The sequence below is a fragment of the Anolis sagrei genome, chromosome 1, assembly GCF_037176765.1.
Source record: "Anolis sagrei isolate rAnoSag1 chromosome 1, rAnoSag1.mat, whole genome shotgun sequence".
NCBI lineage: Eukaryota > Metazoa > Chordata > Lepidosauria > Squamata > Dactyloidae > Anolis > Anolis sagrei.
Genome location: NC_090021.1, coordinates 104,499,267 through 104,520,869, shown reverse-complemented (window position 1 = coordinate 104,520,869; position 21,603 = coordinate 104,499,267). Strand labels below are relative to the sequence as shown.

At 39.9% G+C, this 21,603-nt stretch overlaps 1 protein-coding gene across 2 annotated transcripts in view; it reads right to left on the bottom strand.

Moving 5' to 3' along the window:
* BACH2 (BTB domain and CNC homolog 2) overlaps positions 1-21,603 on the bottom strand; it is a 226,985-nt gene that overhangs the window by 66,825 nt on the left and 138,557 nt on the right. For both annotated transcript variants that reach the window (XM_067467497.1, XM_060753038.2), the window contains exon 3: positions 2,932-3,186. In XM_067467497.1, the coding sequence (XP_067323598.1) occupies positions 2,932-3,174 (243 nt within the window). In that variant the 5' untranslated portion in view covers positions 3,175-3,186. The remainder of the gene's footprint in view (positions 1-2,931; positions 3,187-21,603) is intronic.

The following is a 21,603-nucleotide window of genomic DNA, read 5'->3' as shown; positions in this document are numbered from 1 at the left end:
ATTGTTTCTGCCCAAAATCAGCAGTGACTACAGAAAAAAGTAGGCAGCTATCAACATGATTCCTGCTACCCCTGAAATACAGTGGTGGGTCTTTATGGGTCAGGACAGTGCCAGGGTATTGTCCCATTCTGCAGACTGATAGGGGAGAACATCCTTCCTGGAAAGGAGGAAGAAAAAGGAGTTTGGGTTGTGTGTGAATATGTAATGGAGGAAACCCCCTTTTGTGCAAAAGTTTGGTCTGAGTTATAAACTATAGAACCAACACAACACAAAAACTGATTTTATCTGCCTCAACCAAGCAGCACAGGTAATTGCTGTGTTGGTTGAAAATTAGAATTGTTCCTGTGCAAATGCTGTACTTCTTAAAAGAGTGTAAGAAAACAAAAGCCTATACACTCCTGCTCAAGAAACAACAGCAAAACTAGAGTGGACCCTTGATATTGGCAAAGTTTGGTTTCAGGACACCTGTGGATACCTAAAGCCATGGGTGCTCAAGTTCTATTATAAACAAAAGTGTAGTAAAAAAGCGTTCCTATATAAAATAGCAAAACCAAGGTTTGATTATTTGAATTTTTGAATGATTGAATCCATGGATGCAGAATCCTAGGACATGGAGAGACAACAGTAAGCTACTTTATGGAGACTTTTTGCCATGAAAAGCAAGCTATAAATTCCTAACAAAAGGAATATATACTAAAATCAGACTAAACAACGGGGTGGTTCTGAATCAAATTGTAACAAATGCTTTTGTAATTAACCCATAAAGAAGAAACTTCTCAAAGCTGCTATTTTGATAGTAGCTATCATTGAGAAGATCTGCCCTTTCTTCTTCTTAAAAAAACCCTAGCAACTCTGGAAATGTTGAAGGAGTGCTGCACATAGACAATAGGCTTTAGGTTAGTGAACAAGGGTCACAGAGAACTCAATGATCATCTTGAATCAGCACAGCAGATTTGTACAATATACAGGTAAACGTATTTGACTCTGGAGCTTGCAGGGTTTTTTTTTTAATTCATAATTACTGCTCACTGGCACACTCTACTCCAATTAGAATATTTTAAGTTTGGAAAGAAGTAACAGTTTTTTGTAAGGGCAATATTCCTAGAGGGCTGGAGAGACAGGTAGCAGAAGGCAGGAAGCGTGAGGAAATGAAAGAGGCCAAATAACACACATATGCTTCAAGCCCCAACCACTGCCAGTACTGCCAAATACCTCTTCATTTCGGAGCCTTCTGGCAGCTACTTTTAAATAAGGGAAATTTCTCACCTTACAATTTCATACATACAGATGGATTCTTGTCCAATGTGGGATCGTCTCAGTACTTGTAAACATTTATGTGTTTTGGACAGCAGCGCCCAGAAGTGGTCAGGCTGGCTGGAGGGATTTTAGAAGTAAAAGTTCCCAAGCTCAGGATCCTCCAGCACCAGTGATCTCTTCTGAACTGATGTGAAGGTTATGAAATGGGAATTTTGCAGACCCGTGTTTATCCCTCCCCCACAAGACTTTTGTGCCACTATTCTCACTTTACAAAATACAGCTGGTACTCCACATTTGGAAGTTATTAAGTGGTGGGTGGAAGATGCTACAGTGAATCTGCTTTGAGACATTTAAAACTATCAGGTACTAGACCAGGCATGGGCAAAATTCAGCCCTCCAGGTGTTTTAGACTTCAACCTCCCACGAATTCCTAACAGACTATCAGGAATTGTGGGAGATGAAGTCCAAAACACCCAGAAGGCCGAAGTTTGCCCTTGCCTGTACTAGCCTAAGTGCTTATTTTCAACCAGAGAAATTTGCAAACATTTATTTCAATTCTTTTCAAGTAAAGTGTAACTACCTGCAACCAAAAGAACCCCAAACACTCTGTCTTGAACCAGCCATTCTGGGCTTCAAGACTACTTTTCTTGATAAAGAAGAATCCACTGAATTTAGAAGAAGACCTGTTGAGTACCTTGTTTTATTTGATACTTTATTTCAAGCATGATCCTTCTCTCTGTAATCAGACTAGATCCAGGGGAATAACTGAAACACCTTCCAAATTCTTTCGTTAGTAGCATATTAATGTGTCCAGCTTTGTAGGAACCAAAACCAACTCTGGGTGTATTTTTATTACTAGATTTATACAGATGTTATTCTATAAAACAGTATTTCTATGATATTGCCATTTACATAGTGGTCTGCTATACCTCCATTTCTCACCTGGTTACCATTTCTAAGTTTTCTTTATGTAAAGAAAACAAAAAACAAAACATAAACACTAGAAGGGAGAAAGATTTCCTAAAAATGCTTCATTTTTGCGAGTGGGGTACTTTTCTGTTCCAAATAATGTAAATGTTAGGGTAAAAAGGCCTCCCTTTAAAAAAAAGAAACAAAAACCAATCCAGGGAAGCAGAATCAAATGCTTGTTATATGATACTACACACACAAAGTTTTGTTTTTGTTCAAGGTCAGAGCTTGGAAAGGGACCTTTTTTGGGTCGCATATCCCAGAGCTGCCTATGCTGAGAATCTGGTAGGTATGTTTTCCAAGCTTTGCCAGTGAAATTGCGCTTGGAGTTTGCAGAACCTATACTTTTCTTTTTTCTTTTTAAAAAAGTACTGGATGAGGGATTATGTTCACAGAGTCCTCTGAACCGCTTCCCCCCTTCCTTCCTACTTGACACCTCCTTGACCTGGATTGGCAAGTTCCTTTGCTCTTCCTCATGTCCCCGGGCAGACCACGGGAAGCTTGATGACATATAATTTCCTACTTTCTCTCTCAGGAATAACGCTCACTCTCAGAGTCACGACATGTGTGGGACTTTTAAGATCTTTAGGATTTATCTTTTTCTGAACCTTTAGCTGCCCAACTACCTTCAAAGAGAGTCTGTCTCTTTGCTGTCATCTTAGAAGGCTTTCTAGAATGTGTCAGAAGGATGATGGCATACTGTACCTCCTCTGGCAGGCTGACGACCAGGTCATTTTCCGTCTGCCCCACCAACACCTGCAAGAAGTATTCACTGCACGCAGCCAGCACAGCCCGGTGGGCTCGGTACTCTTTCCCCTCCACAATCAAAGTCACATCACAGAGAATATCCTGCTTCCGTTGGTCATTGAGGCACAGGAGGATATTGGTACAATGGACTGTTGACTCATACACATACATGGGGGATTCAGTCTTCTCATCCACAGACATTCCGTTCACACCCTAAAATAGAAACAACAAACAATAAGGGAGAGATGTAAGGACCGGAGCAAAGTTATCATGCAGCTAGCAAAGAAAGGAAGATTACATCATGATTTCTCTGTCCTGCATGGTTTAGCCAGCTCTGCAAAAACTGCCGATCAGCATTTTAATTCTTAGCTGGAACAAAGAGCTCAAGAAATCTCTCTATCTTTTTCTCTGTAAGCACTATGAGCTTTTACTCTAGCCACTTAGTTGGCTCTCTCTTTCCATACAATATTGAATGAGAGATGTGGCACATGTTCTTTAGGAAAAAAAAGCATTGAAGGCCATACATCAACACTGTTTTAATAAATATAAGATTACCTGGAAGGTCGTGGTGGGTGAAAAGGAGATCCAATAAAAACATCTGAGAATGTATTTTTACAGAAGCAGGCTATTTAACTCATAGTCTATGTCTTTTAGAATTACAGCACCAAAGTAGAGCTTATGCACACTATTTAGAATAAGCAGTATGACACAACAACCCATGGAAATCTACTTTTGAAATTCGTATTATAGCACACAGAACATCTGTCAATGTAACAAGTGTAGCAAATGGAGGACCGGGCTGTGGCGCTGCTAGTTAGTAGCCAGCTGCATTAAATGCTACTGACCAAGAGGTCATTAGTTCGAAGCCAGCCCGGGTCGGAGTTAGCTCCCGACCAATAGTCTAGCTTGCTGTCGACCTTTTGCAGCCTGAAAGAGAGTTGTATCTGTCAAGTAGGAAATTTAGGTACTGCTTTATGCAGGGAGGCTAATTTAACTAATTTACAACACCATAAAAACCTTCCAGCAGCATGCATAAGGACTCAGTGTCACAAGTGGACGATGAAGAGGCAGCTCTTCCTGTGGCCAGAATCGAGCATACCTTCATGAAGCAAGAAAGCTGGAATGTTACATTGCCTCTGTGTCCGTCTATATATGTTGTATGTCGAATGGCACTGAATGTTTGCGATGTATATGTGCATTGTAATCCGCCTTGAGTCCCCTGGGGGGTGAGAAGGGCAGAATATAAATACTGTAAATAAATAAATAACAAGACTGGGACAGTGGATCTTTGAGATAAGGGCTTATGTGGTTAGAAAATTAACATCTCAACAGTGTAACAGCTAACATAGTGCAATGGTTTAAATCAGGGGTCCTCAAACTTTTTAAACAGAGGGCCAGGTCACAGTCCCTCAAACTGTTGGAGGGCCGGATTATAATTTGAAAAAAAAAAAACCCGAATGAATTCCTATGCACACTGCACATATCTTATTTGTAGTGCAAACAAACACTTGAAACAATGCAATAATTAAAATGAATAACAATTTTAACAAATACTGTATAAACTTATTAGTATTTCAATGGGAAGTGTGGGCCAGCTTTTGGCTGATGAGATAGGATTATTGTTGTGGTCTTGTGTGCTTTCAAGTTGTTTCAGACTTAGGTTGACCCTGAGCAAGGGCCAGGTAAATGATCTTGGAGGGCCGTATCCGGCCCTTGTGCCTTAGTTTGAGGACCTCTGGTTTAAATGTTGATCAAGCTGCATATGGGAGATAAATGACAGTAAATCATCTAAATTTGGGACAAGTATATATAAGATAAATAACAGGAAATCTTTTCAATATACGGTTCAGATTTGTTCATGCTTTCATGCCATACAAAATCACATATAGATGCAAAATATATAATTCAGGAAGGGCAATAAAAGTGATTAGTAAATTGGCAAGATAAGGAGGGCTTGCCAGAAAGGATGCCGTTGTAAGGAGGACATAAATAAAAGGTGACATCATTCTATACCACTAATGAAAGGCAAAAGAGATTAAATGAATGCCCTCATTTCAAAGAATGAAAGAGCATATTCCCCCTCCCCATACCTATAAAGGAGATTTCGTCTGAGAGACTGGGCATAGCTAAGGATTCATAAATTTAGTTGCCACAGCAACTGTCCCCCTACCACACCACGTCATCATCCCCCCAATTTCACATTAGTCTTCAGAAAAAAAACACTGTGAGAAGTCACAGATGAGATACTACTGCTTTCACAGAACCCAGAAAAGTTACTTTTTTAAAAAATATATAGTTTCTGCTGTGCACCTGCTAGCATTCCCATGCTGGTTGGAGGGTTGTGGGAGTCATAGTCCCTAAAATAACACGTTCAAATTCTGGTCTTATTTACTTAAAACATTTTTACCCCATTCTTTGGCTCAAAGGACTCCCTGAGCAGCTTACAGATATCAGTAGCAGGTCTTTGCCCTCAGGCAACTAGTCCAAAAGTCATGATAGACCAGAAAGGGAAAGACAGAGAAAAGTGTAGACATCAGTTCTTTAAACTCATAATTCCAATTGTGACCAACTATGGTGGGAACAGTTAATGTTGTTGTTGTTCATTTGTTCAGTCGTTTCTGACTCTTTGTGACCTCATGGACCAGCCCACGCCAGAGCTCCTTGTTGGTCATCACCACCCCAGCTCCTTCAAGGTCAATCCAGTCACTTCAAGAATACCATCCATCCATCTTGCCCTTGGTTGGCCCCTCTTCCTTTTTCCTTCCATTTTCCCCAGCATAATTGTTTTCTCTAAGTTCTAAGCTTTTCTTTCTTCTCATGATGTAGCCAAAGTACTTCATGCAGTTAATGTAGATTGACATAATGGCTGCTGGTTCAGTAATACTTGAAGAAAGCCAGCAACAGCTGGTCTTGATGGAACTGCCATACTGTCTCCTCTCCTTCTGCTATGGAGAGGAACTGTAACTCTACATGAGCCTGTCCTCATCTTGAACTCCCATGATCTCTAACCGATGATCATACAGGTATTGGCTGAGGATGGTCATAGTCCAGAACATCTGGGGGATTCTGGTTGGGAAAACAAGTGTCTTATGTAATGGATTAGGAGTGTTCAAAGTACACTTACAATCAAAGATCTCTCCTTGACAGAAACGTAGGTGTAGCATATCTCTATAGCTCAGACCATCCTGAGAGGTTCTGAAAAGCCATCAAGGAGCAGTTATTTTTCCTGAGTTCTTTGGGCATGAGAGGCATCTTGGGAAGGGGCCAGGTGGGTCAATAAACCACTGATATGGGGCAGCTAATTGTCCATTCTTAATTTTTCCATGGGACATTTTGATTTCCAAACAACAGTGACAACAACACGAAGAACTATTATATAACAACAAAAGTCACTACAGGTTGGGTATCCCTTATTTGAAATACACCAAAATTGCCAACATGGGTGGCTGTGATAGTGACACCTTTGCTTCCTATTGGACCCACATATACTTTGCTTTGTGCACAAAATTATTAAAACTACTTTATATAAAATTACATATCAGCAATATGTGTGTGTGTGTGTGTGTGTATGAAACCTAAATAAATTTTGTGTTTAGACATGGATCCCTTCTCCAAAATGTCTGCAAGTATTTGAAAAATCCCCCTCCTCCCCAAATAATCTTAAATATAGAGCATTTCTGGCCCCAAAATTTTTGGCAAGAAATAACCAACTTATAGTAACAGCAAATATGAATAAAAAACAACAACAAATGAACAATCAGACTACAATGTTCGTGCAGAGCAACTTAATTACAATATTTACAAAGGGAATTATGAGTATGATAGTTTCAGGAGGTAAATCTTTCATGTCTGAAGTACTGCTAGAAATCTTAATATAAGATATAAACTGGGTCAAACTCATCTGTATAACTATGGTAACAAGAATACTAGTCGTAACACCAATAATACAAGTATCTATCAGCATATACCCTAGCTAATTCTCCATACACTACTCAAACATCATTTCCCAGTGGGATGTTTTCCTCTGAAGTTCCTGTTTGCTGTGCAGGAGACAGGATTGTTGGACTGTGCTGGAATTCATTAAGAGCTTAGCGAGGCTGAGAGTAAACCACTTTTTTAAAAAAAAAACTGGAAAAAAACCCACTTTCTTCTGAAACAAAAGTAATTGTGAAGCTAACATTTATTTAGGCTTTTAAAATTTTAAAAAACCCAAATTGATTACTAATTACAACATCCAAAAACATGAGCATAAAGATAGAAATCGTGAAATGTAATTGTACGTTATTATTATGATTCTTTAGCTGTTGCAAGTATGATACAAGACTGATCTAGATTAATAATTAATTCAGCAATAACGTATCAGGAAAAGATAATTATACAGTACAACAGTTCTCACGCTGATTTCTGTAATTATAGATTACAACAGTGTTAGCAATTTTTAAAAGGTTGAGGAGCAGCCATAATTTGCCATGTCATCTTCGGCTGCATTAATATATCTTTCTTGGAGCACCAGGGATAATTGGAAATACAATAGTGGATCAAGGAGGACTGTGAGGTCTCGCTTTTATGCCCACTAACAAATGTGTTGTGCATCAGTACAACTGCACCCACCAGCCACAGACAAAAAGTGAGCTATCGATAAGGCTAGGTGTAATGAAATAATGACTTCAAAGCTTAACGAACTAATTGCTGCTGATTTTAACAGGGCAGATTCAAGTGCATGCCTCCCTTTTCACTGAAATCAATGGGAGACAGAAGCAGCAGCTTGAAAACCACAGTGGAAGGAGAGAGAAAAGCAGGTGAGCATTTGCTGAACAGCAAATACACAAAGGGATGTAATGAGACATAAAGGAGAGTGGTACCAAGGTTGAAGAGCATCTGAAACAAGGCCAAGATGCTTGACTCTGATGCAAAGCCGCTGGCAAAATGAACACTCATGCCACATTTTCAGTGTGCAGAGTTCTTACTAGAGCCATCCGCCCTGCTTTACAAAAGGTGTATAAATTAACCATTACTGTTAAAAGGAAAAGCCAGGTTGTGTCATGGGATGAGCTTGGGTATTCCAAGGGGAACAAAATGTTTTTTTAAGGTTTACAAGAGTATTTTTAAAAAGCTATACAAGGTTATTCTGATTTCCTCACCTCCAAGGCTGAATATATAACATGTTGATGAGAATGAAGTATGAGCACACACATGCTTACCTGAAAACATAGGAAATGCAATCAAGGTCCTCAAATCCTTTCTGACACAAAGCATATTATCGAAGAGGAAGCATATGAGCTCCCTCCCAGCCTTATTCCTGTTTGTTCTCTTGCCAGGTAATAATAATGATCTCTCGAGTGTAGTAACTCAAGAGACAAAATGAAAATACAGTAGGCTACATCATCAATATGGTGATAGCTTTCCTTCCAGAAATTTTCAATATACGGCTGGTTTTCAGTCACAAGAAATGTTGGTGGCCTTAGTTTGGTTAAAAACAAACACAGAATTTATTTCAATCAGCAAAACGATTATTGCTTTCCCTTCAAACTTATGTAGATGCCATTTTTAATGGCTGGCACAATACAGGCTTTGGGAAAACTAGGTCTTAAGCTTGTAGAAGTCTGTATCAATGATAAGACGAAAGCAAACCCCAAACCACTTCTTAGAATGGCAAAATGATTCCAAGTATGCACATACTTGTTTCAATAAGCCAACTGGTTTAGCATGAGGCAAGTATTGCAGAAATCCATTGTGGTGTAATGGATTGAGTATTGGACTAGGATTATGGACAATTAGGGTTCAAATTCTTGCTCAGCCACAGAAAAATGCTGTGGCGCCGTGGGCAAGTCATTTATTAATCTCCCCTTAATAAATAAAACTCCAGGACAGAGAAGTCCTAAATTACAATTGACTTGAAGGCAAAACCCTGTGAAATCTGAATTGTCTATCATCACAATGAGGTTGAGTTGTAAGACAAAGTCAAATAGTGGATTGTGATTCTGGTTTGCTAGAGGGAAAAGTGGACAAAGAATAATCTTAAACAAAACCATGGCTGTGAGATTCATACATTTCCTACTTCTCCCTTCGGCAGAAGTTAAGTAGGTATGCTAACCCAAATGGGAACATTCTTTAGAATTTGTATTATGATATCTGGATGAACTCAATGAGTTGCTTCTGGATTATACATAGATCCTTTGGTGTTCAAATATCCCTACCACATTTTTTTAATTGGTTGCCCAATTTTATACATAATTGACTAATTGCTGTAGTGGCCAAAGATGTTCTAGTATGGCTAATAACCTATTTTATTTTATAATAATACATCATTAAGATGCAAACTCTTCTTCTAGGTAACACTGGGTATAGCTATACTGTAGAATTAATAGTATTTGATAACATTTTAACTGTCATGGCTCAATGCTATGGAATTATGAGTTTTACAACATATATAGCATTCTGTGCCAAAGAGTGTTGGTGCCTCACCAATCCACAAATCCCAGAAATCCATAGCATTAAGCCATAGGAGTTAAAGTGGAGCCAAACTGCGTTAATTCTATATTTAAGGTGTACTGTTTATCAACTAATGTTGGCAAGCGTTAACTAACCCCCTCCCCCTTCCCGCCCACCAGTGGCACTGAACCTGCAAGGTCTGCCTAAGACTTGTTCTCTTCAGTCTTTCTAGAAGTTTTTGGTATTGAGTCCCATCGGCGATGGAGATTTATTTTATACTTCGTCTCTATTGTCATACCACTTCCTGTAATTTCCTAATGAGGATGAGATCATTTTTTGGTGGTAAGCCATCTTGGTTTTATTTTATAAAGAAGGTCAAGAAACACATTCTTGGAATGAATATGTAAATGAAGCAAATGTTCCTTTCTGTTTTTTTGTTTCAGCTAATTAGGGGCATGTGAATATTTGTTATATTTCAAGTTGTCTATAACGACCAGAACTAGGTTCCCTTATATGAAAGTACCACTTATTTATGCTTTCTTTATGAGTAAAGTTAACATTGTTCAAGGGGGGGCAACAAGGGAAAAAATCAAAATGAAAATTAAAATATTAATATTTCCTTTTCTTTAAAAAAAACCTTGGCAATTATCTTCAGAAGCAGTAGAAAAACTTGGATTAAAATTAGTCAATTTATGAAAGCTTCTCATGTATCACTATTAGAAAGCCATGGAAGAGTGGGTGAGGCAAAACACCCAAAGGAGGAAATTTGAAAATCATTTTATGGCCATTGAAAAAGCATGTTCTTAAGATTCTTACCAAATATACTTAAAAATGGGCAGAACTAGAGAAAGAAAATAAGATATTGACACTAATTATGCTACATAACAAAATTTTTAAAAAATCTGTTCCTGCTTGAAAGTGTTATTTTCTATTTAGTTGTGCATTACCTACTTTGAAAGTAGTTGTTATACCCCAGAACCTTTGCTTTTGTGGCTGCCACAAACAATGTTGAATTTGTATTGTCGAAGGCTTTCATAGCTGGAATCACTCAGTTCTTGTGGGTTTTTTCGGGCTATATGGCCATGTTCTAGAGGCATTTCTCCTGACGTTTCGCCTGCATCTATGGCAAGCATCCTCAGAGGGTGAGGTCTGCTGGAGCTGGGAAAAGAGGGGTTTATATATCTGTAGAATGACCAGGGTGAGACAAAAGGCTTTTGTAAGTGGGCTAGGTGTGAATCTTTTCAATTGACCACCTTGATTAGCATACAATGGGCTGACTGTGCCTGGAGCAAACTCTTCTTGAAAGGTGATTAGATGTCCCTGCCTGTTTTTCTCTCTGCTGTTTTAATTTTAGATTTTTTTAATACTGGTAGCCAGACTTTGTTCATTTTCATGGTTTCTTCCTTTCTGTTGAAATTGTCCACATTAAAGCCTTGGCAGACCATGCAAAAAGAATCTGTGAACCCCACCTCCTCCAAGATGAACTGAACCACCTCAACTGGGCTCTACAGGCCAATGGATACTCCACCTCAGACATCAGAAGAGCTGCAAGACCAAGAACAAGCCACAAGAGTAAAGATGAAGATCCACCCAGAGGAAAAGTGTTCCTGCCATACATCAAGGGAACCACTGACCGCATAGGGAAGCTGATGAGGAAACACAACATACAAACAATCTACAAACCCACCAAGAAAATCCAACAAATGCTACGTTCAGCAAAGGACAAGAGGGATCCTCTCACCTCTGCAGGAGTCTACCGTGTACCATGCAGCTGTGGACAAGTCTACATAGGGACCACCAAACGCAGCGCCCAAACAAGAATCCAGGAACATGAAAGGCACTGCAGACTACTCCAACCAGATAAATCAGCCATAGCAGAGCACCTGATGAACCAACCTGGACACAGCATTTTATTTGAGAACACAAAAATGCTGGACCACTCTCACAACCACCATGTCAGACTACACAGAGAAGCCATTGAAATCCACAAACATGTGGACAATTTCAACAGAAAGGAAGAAACCATGAAAATGAACAAAGTCTGGCTACCAGTATTAAAAAATTCTAAAATTAAAACAGCAGAGAGAAAAACAGGCAGGGACATCTAATCACCTTTCAAGAAGAGTTTGCTCCAGGCACAGTCAGCCCATTGTATGCTAATCAAGGTGGTCAATTGAAAAGATTCACACCTAGCCCACTTACAAAAGCCTTTTGTCTCACCCTGGTCATTCTACAGATATATAAACCCCTCTTTTCCCAGCTCCAGCAGACCTCACCCTCTGAGGATGCTTGCCATAGATGCAGGCGAAACGTCAGGAGAAATGCCTCTAGAACATGGCCATATAGCCCGAAAAAACCCACAAGAACTGAATGTTGAATTTGTTGAGACTCTACGAGATATTCATTGAAAAACTATAGCAAAATGTGCTGCAGGATGTCCTGCAAAAACAAAGTTTTTGCAGTTTAATAAACCTTTTCCAAGTTTTTATGATAGAACCAATTAGGAAATGACATTTATAACTTAGGGTCAAAAATTGTGTTACATAGTATTCTTTTGCTAGCTAAGCTACAAACAAAATAAAAATAAAAATAAAATTGCAGGTAAATTTCAGAGTTTCCCCTGAAATCATTCATGATGTGCAGCATTTTTATTTCCATCCTCATCAGGGTTTATCATTTTGTGGCAGGTAGCAGCGGTGACTATGAGGGGCAGTAAAGAACAGGGAAAAGCAACAAAGAAGAGGAAAGAGTGAAAGAAAGACGAGCAGGAAATGGGGGCCTGTGGAAAGCAGGGACATGTGCTATGCCAGGCACAGGATCCAAGAATGCAATGTCACAAACTGCTAGTGCCAGTTAAAGAACTAGTTAGTAAACAAAGTTGGGTCAAGTAGAGGTGAGGTTCCAGAAACACAGTCAAACAAGCAGGGATCAAGTTCTGAAAGAAAAGGTCAAGCAAATCAGAGGTCAAGTTGCAATGAAGTCAGCCAAGTGATGCAAACAATAGATCTTGACAAGCAAAGTCTTGCAAAGCAGAGGCTGAGCTCTGAAAAATACAGAGCAGGGAAAGTGTTAAGAAAGGATTACACAAATAGGCCTGATGAATGCCCAGTGACTCCCATGTTTGGGCCCTTGATACTCCAAATCCACATTAAAGAGAGGGTTGAGTAGTAAGTCCATGGAATAAAAGGAAGTTGCAAACTTTGAGTGACAAGATACAGAAAGTGTATTGGTTTTGGAGCTGAACTCAGGAGGGATTAGAATAAAGGGAGCTGAAGAGAGCAGCAGGAAAGCAACAGAAGCCTACAACTGCTCTGCTTGGTTGCAGAAACAGTCCAGAAGCTTTGAGTTTACATCCAGCATTTCTGCTTGCCTACCTTCTGGGCTACAGTGTGGGAGCTTCTGCTTTGGACCATTTTGGTCAGTGGACTGGACATGACTAATGTGAGGCTTGGTCTGGTACGGCTTTGCCTTCAGCTCCTGCCTGGGGAGAGCAGCAGAGAAGGCAGTGTACGCCCACAGGGGTCTTCTCTGCTTAGTTGTGGAGACAGGCCAGAGGATTGGAGTTTTGCATGCAGCGTTCCTGCTTGCCAACCTCTGCCATGGCTTTGGGGACTTCTGATTTTGGACTATCTTGGCTGGCAGACTAGGTGTGGCTCCTTTATAACTTTTGCTGGAACAACTTCAACTCCTGGCTGAAGGGAGCAGTTGGGTGGATGGGATGGAGGCTTGTGGGTGCCAGCTCTGGTTGGTTGCAAGGGCAGTCCTGGGAGCTGAGGCTTTTGCATCTGGTGGTCCTACTTGCCTGCCTTCTGGGCTGCAGTGAGGGGCATTCTCTCTGAGGTTTCTGGAAGGTCTCTTTGGCTGATGCGATTTTGCTTTGCCTTGCTGGTGACCGTATATGGGGCTGTGGAGGGAAGGTCAATTGTTCCTGCCCATCCATAGACTTAGCCCATCACTTGCCATGTCTCAACAGACTCTGTCTGTCAGTGCTATCTACCCCAGCTGTTGGACTCTACCAAGGGTGAGAACATCCATACCTTCTGTTTGGAGAAGAACAGAAGGTTTTGTTACTGCTGCCTGTCCCTCTGCTTGGCTGTCCTCAAGTTAACATGTGCTGGCTAATTTTATATAAGGTTTTATTTAATAAACACACACAGGTATTTAATTTTATTTATATAGATAGTTCCAGGGCAAGCAAGTAAGAGCAAGATAGAGAGATTTGGGTCATTTTACGAGCACACCTGCACATGTCCATGTTTTCTTAGCAATTTTTCTTTTCACCGATCTACTTGTTTTTCAAAACCAATAGGTCTTTTTAAACTTTGGATTGCAACAGGTGTACTTCACAACAGTATCTTGTTGTTGAATAAATTCATTTTTCCTCAGAAACTGTGGGGCCTGCAACTAAACTCAGGGGAAATAAAAGACACAGGGGGAATGGCGGATGATGTTCAGTCTTTGCTAATCAAACAATCACAGGGTTTTGACCCTACAAGCTCTGTCAAATTGAAATACAGCAGGTACCAAATTTTTCATGAGAATGGAATTGTTGTACATTCCACTGGTAAAGGGCAGTTGCTTCCATTATTAGGATGAACACACTATAGGCTTTAGTGTGAACTTTAGAGATATCCATGATATTAAACCCAATCTTCACTTCAACTTCAGTAACTCGGATGGTTCTTTTAAAGTTTGGGTTTGAAACTGGAAGAGATTCACAATCCCACTAACATCGAAGCTATCAACCACCACTGATTCACCACTCCAGATCTCTTGTCTTCCCATCCAAGATGAAATCAAAGGCAAGAACACATTAAGCACATGCCCAGTGGCTACTACTTTGGACAGGTTCACAGCTTCCATTGAATATCATGTCACATACAACATGATTTAGTCTCAGCATGGTCATCCAAAATATGTGTGGACATTCCAACATGACTGGGGAAGGGGGCGAAGGAAATTATATCTAACCATTATAAGATATATATAAGATATATATGGAATTCTAGATGACTGATACTGTTTTTGAAACAGATTTCACACCAGAGATGTATCTACCCTATATACTCATGTACAAGTTGACCTCATGTATAAGACCAAAATTATGGATTTTTATATGACCCATGGATAAGTTGAGGGTCATTTCACAGAGAAGGGAAAGCAGCAATGCCTTTGGCTGCCACTGCCATTTCCCTATTCAAGTATTCAGAAAAAGCTGAAAGTTGTGCCATGTCAGAAAGAGTACCAGGGCTCAGTGCTTCTTTATGTTCTCTCAGAATGGGATAAACTCTTACTTTTCATCACTCTATTCACAGAACAGGGTGGTTCTTTTTAAAAAAAATAAGAGTAAAGGTATAATACTCACAGTGACCTAAATTTCTAAATTTATACATGAGTGTATAGAGCAAACTGAGGTAGGTAACCAGGATCCTCAAATGTTTCTGAACGACAACACCTACTAGCCTTAACCAGCATGGACTAATAGAGGTTAGTCCATTGAGAGCCAACCATGATGTAAGCCAAGACATAGACAGAGAAAATGATGCTTTATTACTTTCAAATTACAAATATTAAGATATTTTAACTACCATAGCCATGCCTATTGCTTATTTTAATTATGGTGGAATTGTACGGGTGGGAGAAGATTAGCTTGGCTAGACATGAGAAGGTTGCCTTGACAGGAATATATAAAAGGAGTTTAACAGCCTTGAGACAGTGACCTAATGTTTGCTCAAGTGTCTTTAGCAATAAATCCATGAGTATCTATCTATATGACATAGAGATGGTCCAAGCTGAAGGTCAAGAGGAGAAGCAAGGGAAGAAAAACATCATGCAACACAGCCATAGGGGACAAAGTGAGAGTGGAGGTCAGCCAAGATGAATGAGGGGAGGGAAAGAGGACTGAAATAGCAGGCAGGAGGATAATGAAGTAAGAGGAGAAAAGCGGGTGTGGGGTATGGAGGCTCTCTTAAAAGTCACTGTTAAATACAAGAAAAGCTGAGAAGAGCCTGTGAAAGAGAAAGTGGCAAAGTATTGTTAAACCCCAAAGTGAAGTCATTTATTTATTTAAGTCATATCCCCCGCTCCCCAAAAGTTGCATGCAAGAAAGTGGAAGGATCACTGAGAATTTTGTGGGAGTAGTAGCACAATGATTTATTTGGCCCGCATAATGTTTAAAGGATATACCAAATCCACTGGGGGGGCGGAGCTGTAGAAATAGTGGTTTTTGTGTGTATGTCAGGAGTGGCTTGAGAAGCTGCAACTGCTTCTGGTGTGAGAGAATTGGTCATCTGCAAGGACATTGCCCAGGGGATGCCCCTGTTTTACCATCCTTGTGGGAGGCTTCTCATGTCCCCACATGGGGAGTTGGAGCTGACAGAGTGAGCTCATCTGCGCCCTCCCCGAATTTAAACCTCTGACCTGTCAATCTTCAATTTTGCTGGCACAAGGGTTTAATCCATTGTGCCACCGGGGGCTCCTCGTGGAAGTAGGTAAAATTGTGCCACATGCTAAGAAGCAGATGCAGGAGGATTTAAATGAGCCTGATGCTGGTAGCGATGAGGCCACACTTCAGCCAGCAGTAGCAAGAAACAATTGGTCAATGTCAGTGCTGAGTTGGCAAAGACCAACAAGAGATGGAGTCAGGGTAGGGATAAGGCAGTGGCCCCAGAGGTCAAAAGAAAATTGTATAAAAGGACAGCAATGCTGCTTCAGCAGAGTGAAAAGCACGCAAGTCAGAGATTACCAACAGATGCTGATTCAGATAAGCAGAAAAGACAAAAAAGCTAGGAAGAAAGCAAAGATAGTGATAATGAAACCACCCAGGAAAGAAATATTTTAAAGGTCACTAAACCACAACAAGCTACCAACCCCTGGTAGGAGATTCGCCTTTGCATTGGATGCTTGTTCCTGACACCATCTCCGATTTGATTTCCTGTTCAACTTGTCAGGCATTATTTAGCTAGACATATTTAGCCCTGCCCTGAATGTGGCACTTCTTTTAAATTAGAGTAAAACAGCCTCCAACAGATATATTATTTAACTGCTGTACCATGTCCAAAACAGAAGGGAAAGATGTCAAATTGTTTGTGTATGTGTTCATATGCATATTTATTTACCCATCCATCAATTCATCCATCTAACCACCACTTGTTCATTCCTGAAAAGCAACACGACTTACAAAACAGATCAGTGTCATGTTCTGTAACATGAAGCAAACTGATAAAAAATGAATGCTATGCTTTCAAAATGTTAATTCATAGTACCAATGTCATATGTCATAGTATCAATGTCATATGTCATAGTACCAATGTCATATGTGTGGAATAACAGTAAATTCATTCATTGTGTGAACATGTACTCTAACATTGCATAATGACCATCTTTCCCTATAATGCAACTTTTTGAACTGCAAAGTGAGGGTGGAAATGAATACATGACAGGTTTCTGGTATGCTTACTACTAGTTCATTAATCTGGCATCTAACACAAAAGCTGTCTTTCTCATGAAAACTGCTAATTATTTAATACTCGTAAATAGTTGTTTGATGGAGAAATAGGTATCGTGGTTAAAAAAATAACTGGTATTCACATTTTTATTAATGTCCTTTCATAGTGAGGTGTGCAGTTCATCACTTGCTTTCACATCACCCTCATCCAAGTTTTCAGACAGCTGGAAAAAAGCCTATTTAGGCCTTTGTACAGCTATTTCCAATATCTATTTAATGCTTCAGAAACCTGAGGAAGCCAACGTAAAATACTTTCTAAGTAGAGTGAGATATTGCATTGCATTATTAGGAAGACAGAATGCAGCTGAGGTTAATGTGACAAGCCTTGTCCGTCAGAAAAGAAAGGTTAACATTGAAGGTGGTTTTTTTAAAGTATTGATTGGTGCTATACAAAGCAAGTGCTGTGGCTGACTATTTTTTCCAAGAGAAGACAGAGTTCACCGATGTCACACTTTATATCCCTTTCTAAAGATTAAGCAATTTTTGCCTATCTGTAAGAAGCAGCACACTATGCTTTCCATCTGGCATAAAATGGACACAGATTGCTTTCCAAGGTAGCCATGAAAAACATTAGCATTACCTTAACAACACTCATTGATTTAAAGTCAAGCCAATTACAGGTAGAAAAGAAATGCTTCATATTATCTATACCTAAATGATATATTTCTTTCTTTCTGGGCTTTCTTCTGAAACTAAATTCCCAGAATTGTTCACAAGAAGAAATAATTTAGTATCCAAAAAACACCAGAAATACATTAACTGAAGTCTAATTTGCCTTATCGGTAGAACTGAGACACAGTTCCGAAAATGGGAGAATTATTTGCTATTAACTGATAATAATAAAGTGGAAGACAGTGGAAAAAGAAGAAGAATGCATTACAAGTGGATTGACTCAATTGAGGAAGTTTGCAAGACCTAAGCAAGGCTGCTGTTGAGTAGACTTGGGGAGGTCTCATTCATAGGGCTGCCAGAAGTTAAAGTCAACTTGACAGCAGACACCAACCTTGTGATCTGATCCTGATTATTCCCAGGAGGATTGTTACAACTAAAGCCAAATGATTTATTTTGTGATAAGCCACTGAGTTTTGGCAATTCTACACCTTTCTGTAGTGGTGTGTGTGTGTGTGTGTGTGTGTGTGTGTGTGTATAATTTTGGGTTTCTGATCATGGTGGTAACAATGTAACATAGCTGCAGTGTCATAGATTACACTGTGGAAACAGTTTTATAACCAGGACTTTAATGGCCAAAATATTTCCATGTGCATAGCTCACGTACCCTCAACTTAAGGAAAGTTTATATTGTTCTCCACACATGGCTGTTCTGCAACACATGTATGAAAGCAGCTAGAAAACAGCTAACAACTTGCTTGTTACAGTGAGATGTTGAGATGAATGTACAAGCTATAAAACTTTATAAGAAGCACACAGAGGCTCGAAATATTCTGCTATGTGAGACGTTATATCTAACCATCACTAGAGGTACCCTTTCAATAGAGATCCAGGGAAGAAAGAAAGACTATGGAGTATTGGCTGGCCTGACTGGTTCGGTGCTGCTACATCTAAAGACTTCTACAAGATCAACTAACAGCCCAATCCATTACAAAGCTATATAGGGCTCAGAATCACATCAGGATAAAACTATGCAGCTTGTTATGTCACCAAGTAGCCAATCTTTCCCAAAGGAGGTCACAAAGCCCCCTTGAACTGCCTTCAGTAATGGAGATGTAGTGTTTCATTTAACAATTAATTTGGACACTGGTTCAGCACTTCCAACTGCCCACTTTTTAAGATATTATAACTTCCAGAATTCCTAGCCTGCAAGGCTGCTGGTCATACTGACTGGGCTATTGAGAGAGTTGCAGAGTAATGTTTGCATGCATGCATCAGATGTAATGTATGCATGCATCAGATATTAAGTACAGAAAGCACTTGTGGAGGACCTTACTCTGTAGTCGGAGGTGATCCCCCGCCCCCAAAGTTCATAATCAGGGAATTCATAGTTTTGTCAAGGACACCAGGCTGCAATAAGAGTTAAGTTTTGGCCAATCTGCAGAAGGACTAACAACCACAACAAGGAGCCATCTCTTCCCAACCCTGCATGCTCCTTATCCTTTTATAAACCCCTGTATATCCCTCATGTCCCCAATTATTACATGTATACCTGTATAAAAATATTGAGCAAGGTGACCTTTTTATGAACTGTGACCAGCACCTCAGGACCCAGGTATTGTAAAACATCCTGGGTCTTTATTCTTAATCAATGGATTTTCAGAAATTCTCAAGCATGGACAATAGGCAAATGGCCTCCTTTCCTTGGGTCTCGGAGGGCTGATGACCAGGCCACCTGAGTATCAGGGACCTATGGACTTGCTAATCATTCTTCACAAAGGACATTTCCGCACCTGCAAGAAGAAGGGGATGTTGCAGTTTCTCCAACATTGATGTCCCCCCTTCCCCAAAAGATTGGATCCACAGATCCCATCAAGAAACCAGTATCACTGCAGTTTTGGACAATGGGCTGGCTCTGAGGGGCCAGACAGAAATTTCAAAACTCTGTGTCAGTAGGCAAGTTGGGCTTGAGGGCTCACAGCAATCACCTAGATCGCCTATCAATAGGGTCTGGTTTCTTCAGCAGATTACTGTAGCCATCATCCTTTTCCAGCTGGAACAGAAATAAATACCTCGGTGGCTTCTGCTTCAACTTGGTGAGATTTATTCTGGAATATTGGTTTTATTCTCCCCAGACTAAACCCACAGTGGTTAGAATCTCACTATCCACAGCCATTCTAAATTGCTCGACAACAACTCCACAGTTTCACATAAAGTTTAGAAGACATGATTTGACCAGTACTGTAAATCTCACAGGATCAAGCAGTAGATCTTCACCACCTCCTCTGGAATTCAAATAAGAATTGAAAATTTTCCAAGTGGTTAAGTCTATCCACAAACCCGAATTAGGCTTTCTATGTTTACAGGTGGAAAATGGAGCCTGAGATATAGGTATTTGCTCAAGGAAGCCTATGAAGGGTTTGCTCAAAATCAAGGGTTATTCTAAGACTTAATCTTATATCTTCTCAAGTAGCTTGTGTACTTAGAAAGACATTATGAATTAGCAGCCCTGCTTTCCCATTCTATTTGATGTGACTAGATTGTGCACAGTTTGACAGGAAAGAGGAGCTGCAGTTCCTAGGTTGACGCATGTTAAGTCTCATTAACGAAATACAATCAAAGCAGCTTGCTCACCGAATGTCTGCTATAACAGTTTCCTGTCACCCAGAGGTTTCCTTGAAATCACAAACACACTGCTAACAGACTGAGAATGAAACCTTTTCCTATGCTGATTGCCCACTTGAACTTTGCAGGGAGATTGCATCGACTGAATATTGCATTTGGAAGGCTGTCAGTGTCCTGGAAAAGTCTCTGTAGATAAAAGATAAAATCTTCGGCTTAAAGCTTAATTATAAGTGTTCCATTACAAAGGCACTAACTTCATAAAAAATAGTATCAAAGCTATTCTTCCTTTTTTTGAGGCAGCTAAGGAGGAAAACCCTTTCCTTCTAAGTATCTACAAATCTTTCCTTGCCCTCCTCAAAAATATATTGGTATCTGGTTTGGCAGATTAGAAAAAAAGTATCCTCGGACCCATTTGCTGAGGTTAGGGACACAGGACCCCTGTGAAAGTGAAAAACAGCAAATAAAGCAATTGCTTTTTTTTTAACTTGAGAGAACACCTCTCTAGGAATTTCTCGATCTTCCAGGATGAGTTTATAGTCAACTGGGAGCTGACTACAAAATTGCATTGTAGGATCCAGCTATTCCTAGAGAGGTGTTCTCTCCAGAAATCTTTAGATCAGTGGTTCTCAACCTGTGGGTCTCCATGTGTTTTGACCTACAACTCCCAGAAATCCCAGCCAGTTTACCAGCTGTTAGGAGTTCGGGGAGTTGAAGGCCAAAACACCTGGGGACCCACAGGTTGAGGAACACTGCTCTAGATCCTGCAGCAACACTGGAGGGTGTTGATCATGGAGTCACACCATTGGGACTAGAGATTAATAAAGAGAGCATTTTAATTATCGATTCCACAAAAGTTTAAGCCACAAATGTGGAGGGACAACTGTATATCTGGCCAATATAAGGGTATCAGTAGATAAGGAAAAAAGAAGTCAAAGCCATTTCTTGGAGAGTGGGGGTGGGTATGAACCCCAGTCAAATACAATGGCACTTTACCTGACAAACAGATTCTCTTGGGGTATGAAATTATGTTAATATTGTAATGACAAGTGCTTTACTGAGAGCAGTTTACACTAATGGATTTTTGAAGAAAGAATAATGCTATGTTTCTCAAGACAGGGATTCAATAGCAGGGAACTTCACACAATGCCAGTGGTGTGTACTTTACTTCATTTCACAAAATCTTGCATAATTCAAATTCCTCTATGCATATGTCACATGTGAACAAATAACTCCATTGTTCGTAACGTATCTTTGCATGAACATGGCTGCTCAGTGTTATTTTCCTACCACAATCACTCTTACAGAATAGGAACAAAGAAGGATTTTTAAAAGCACAGTTTTAGAAACTTAAATACAAAAGGCTAGGTTGTACACATAGTTTGTCAGTTTAAACACCGTGTTAGTTTATTATTTACACACTTTAAAATATAAAACTGCTATAATTTTAGGGCTGGGTT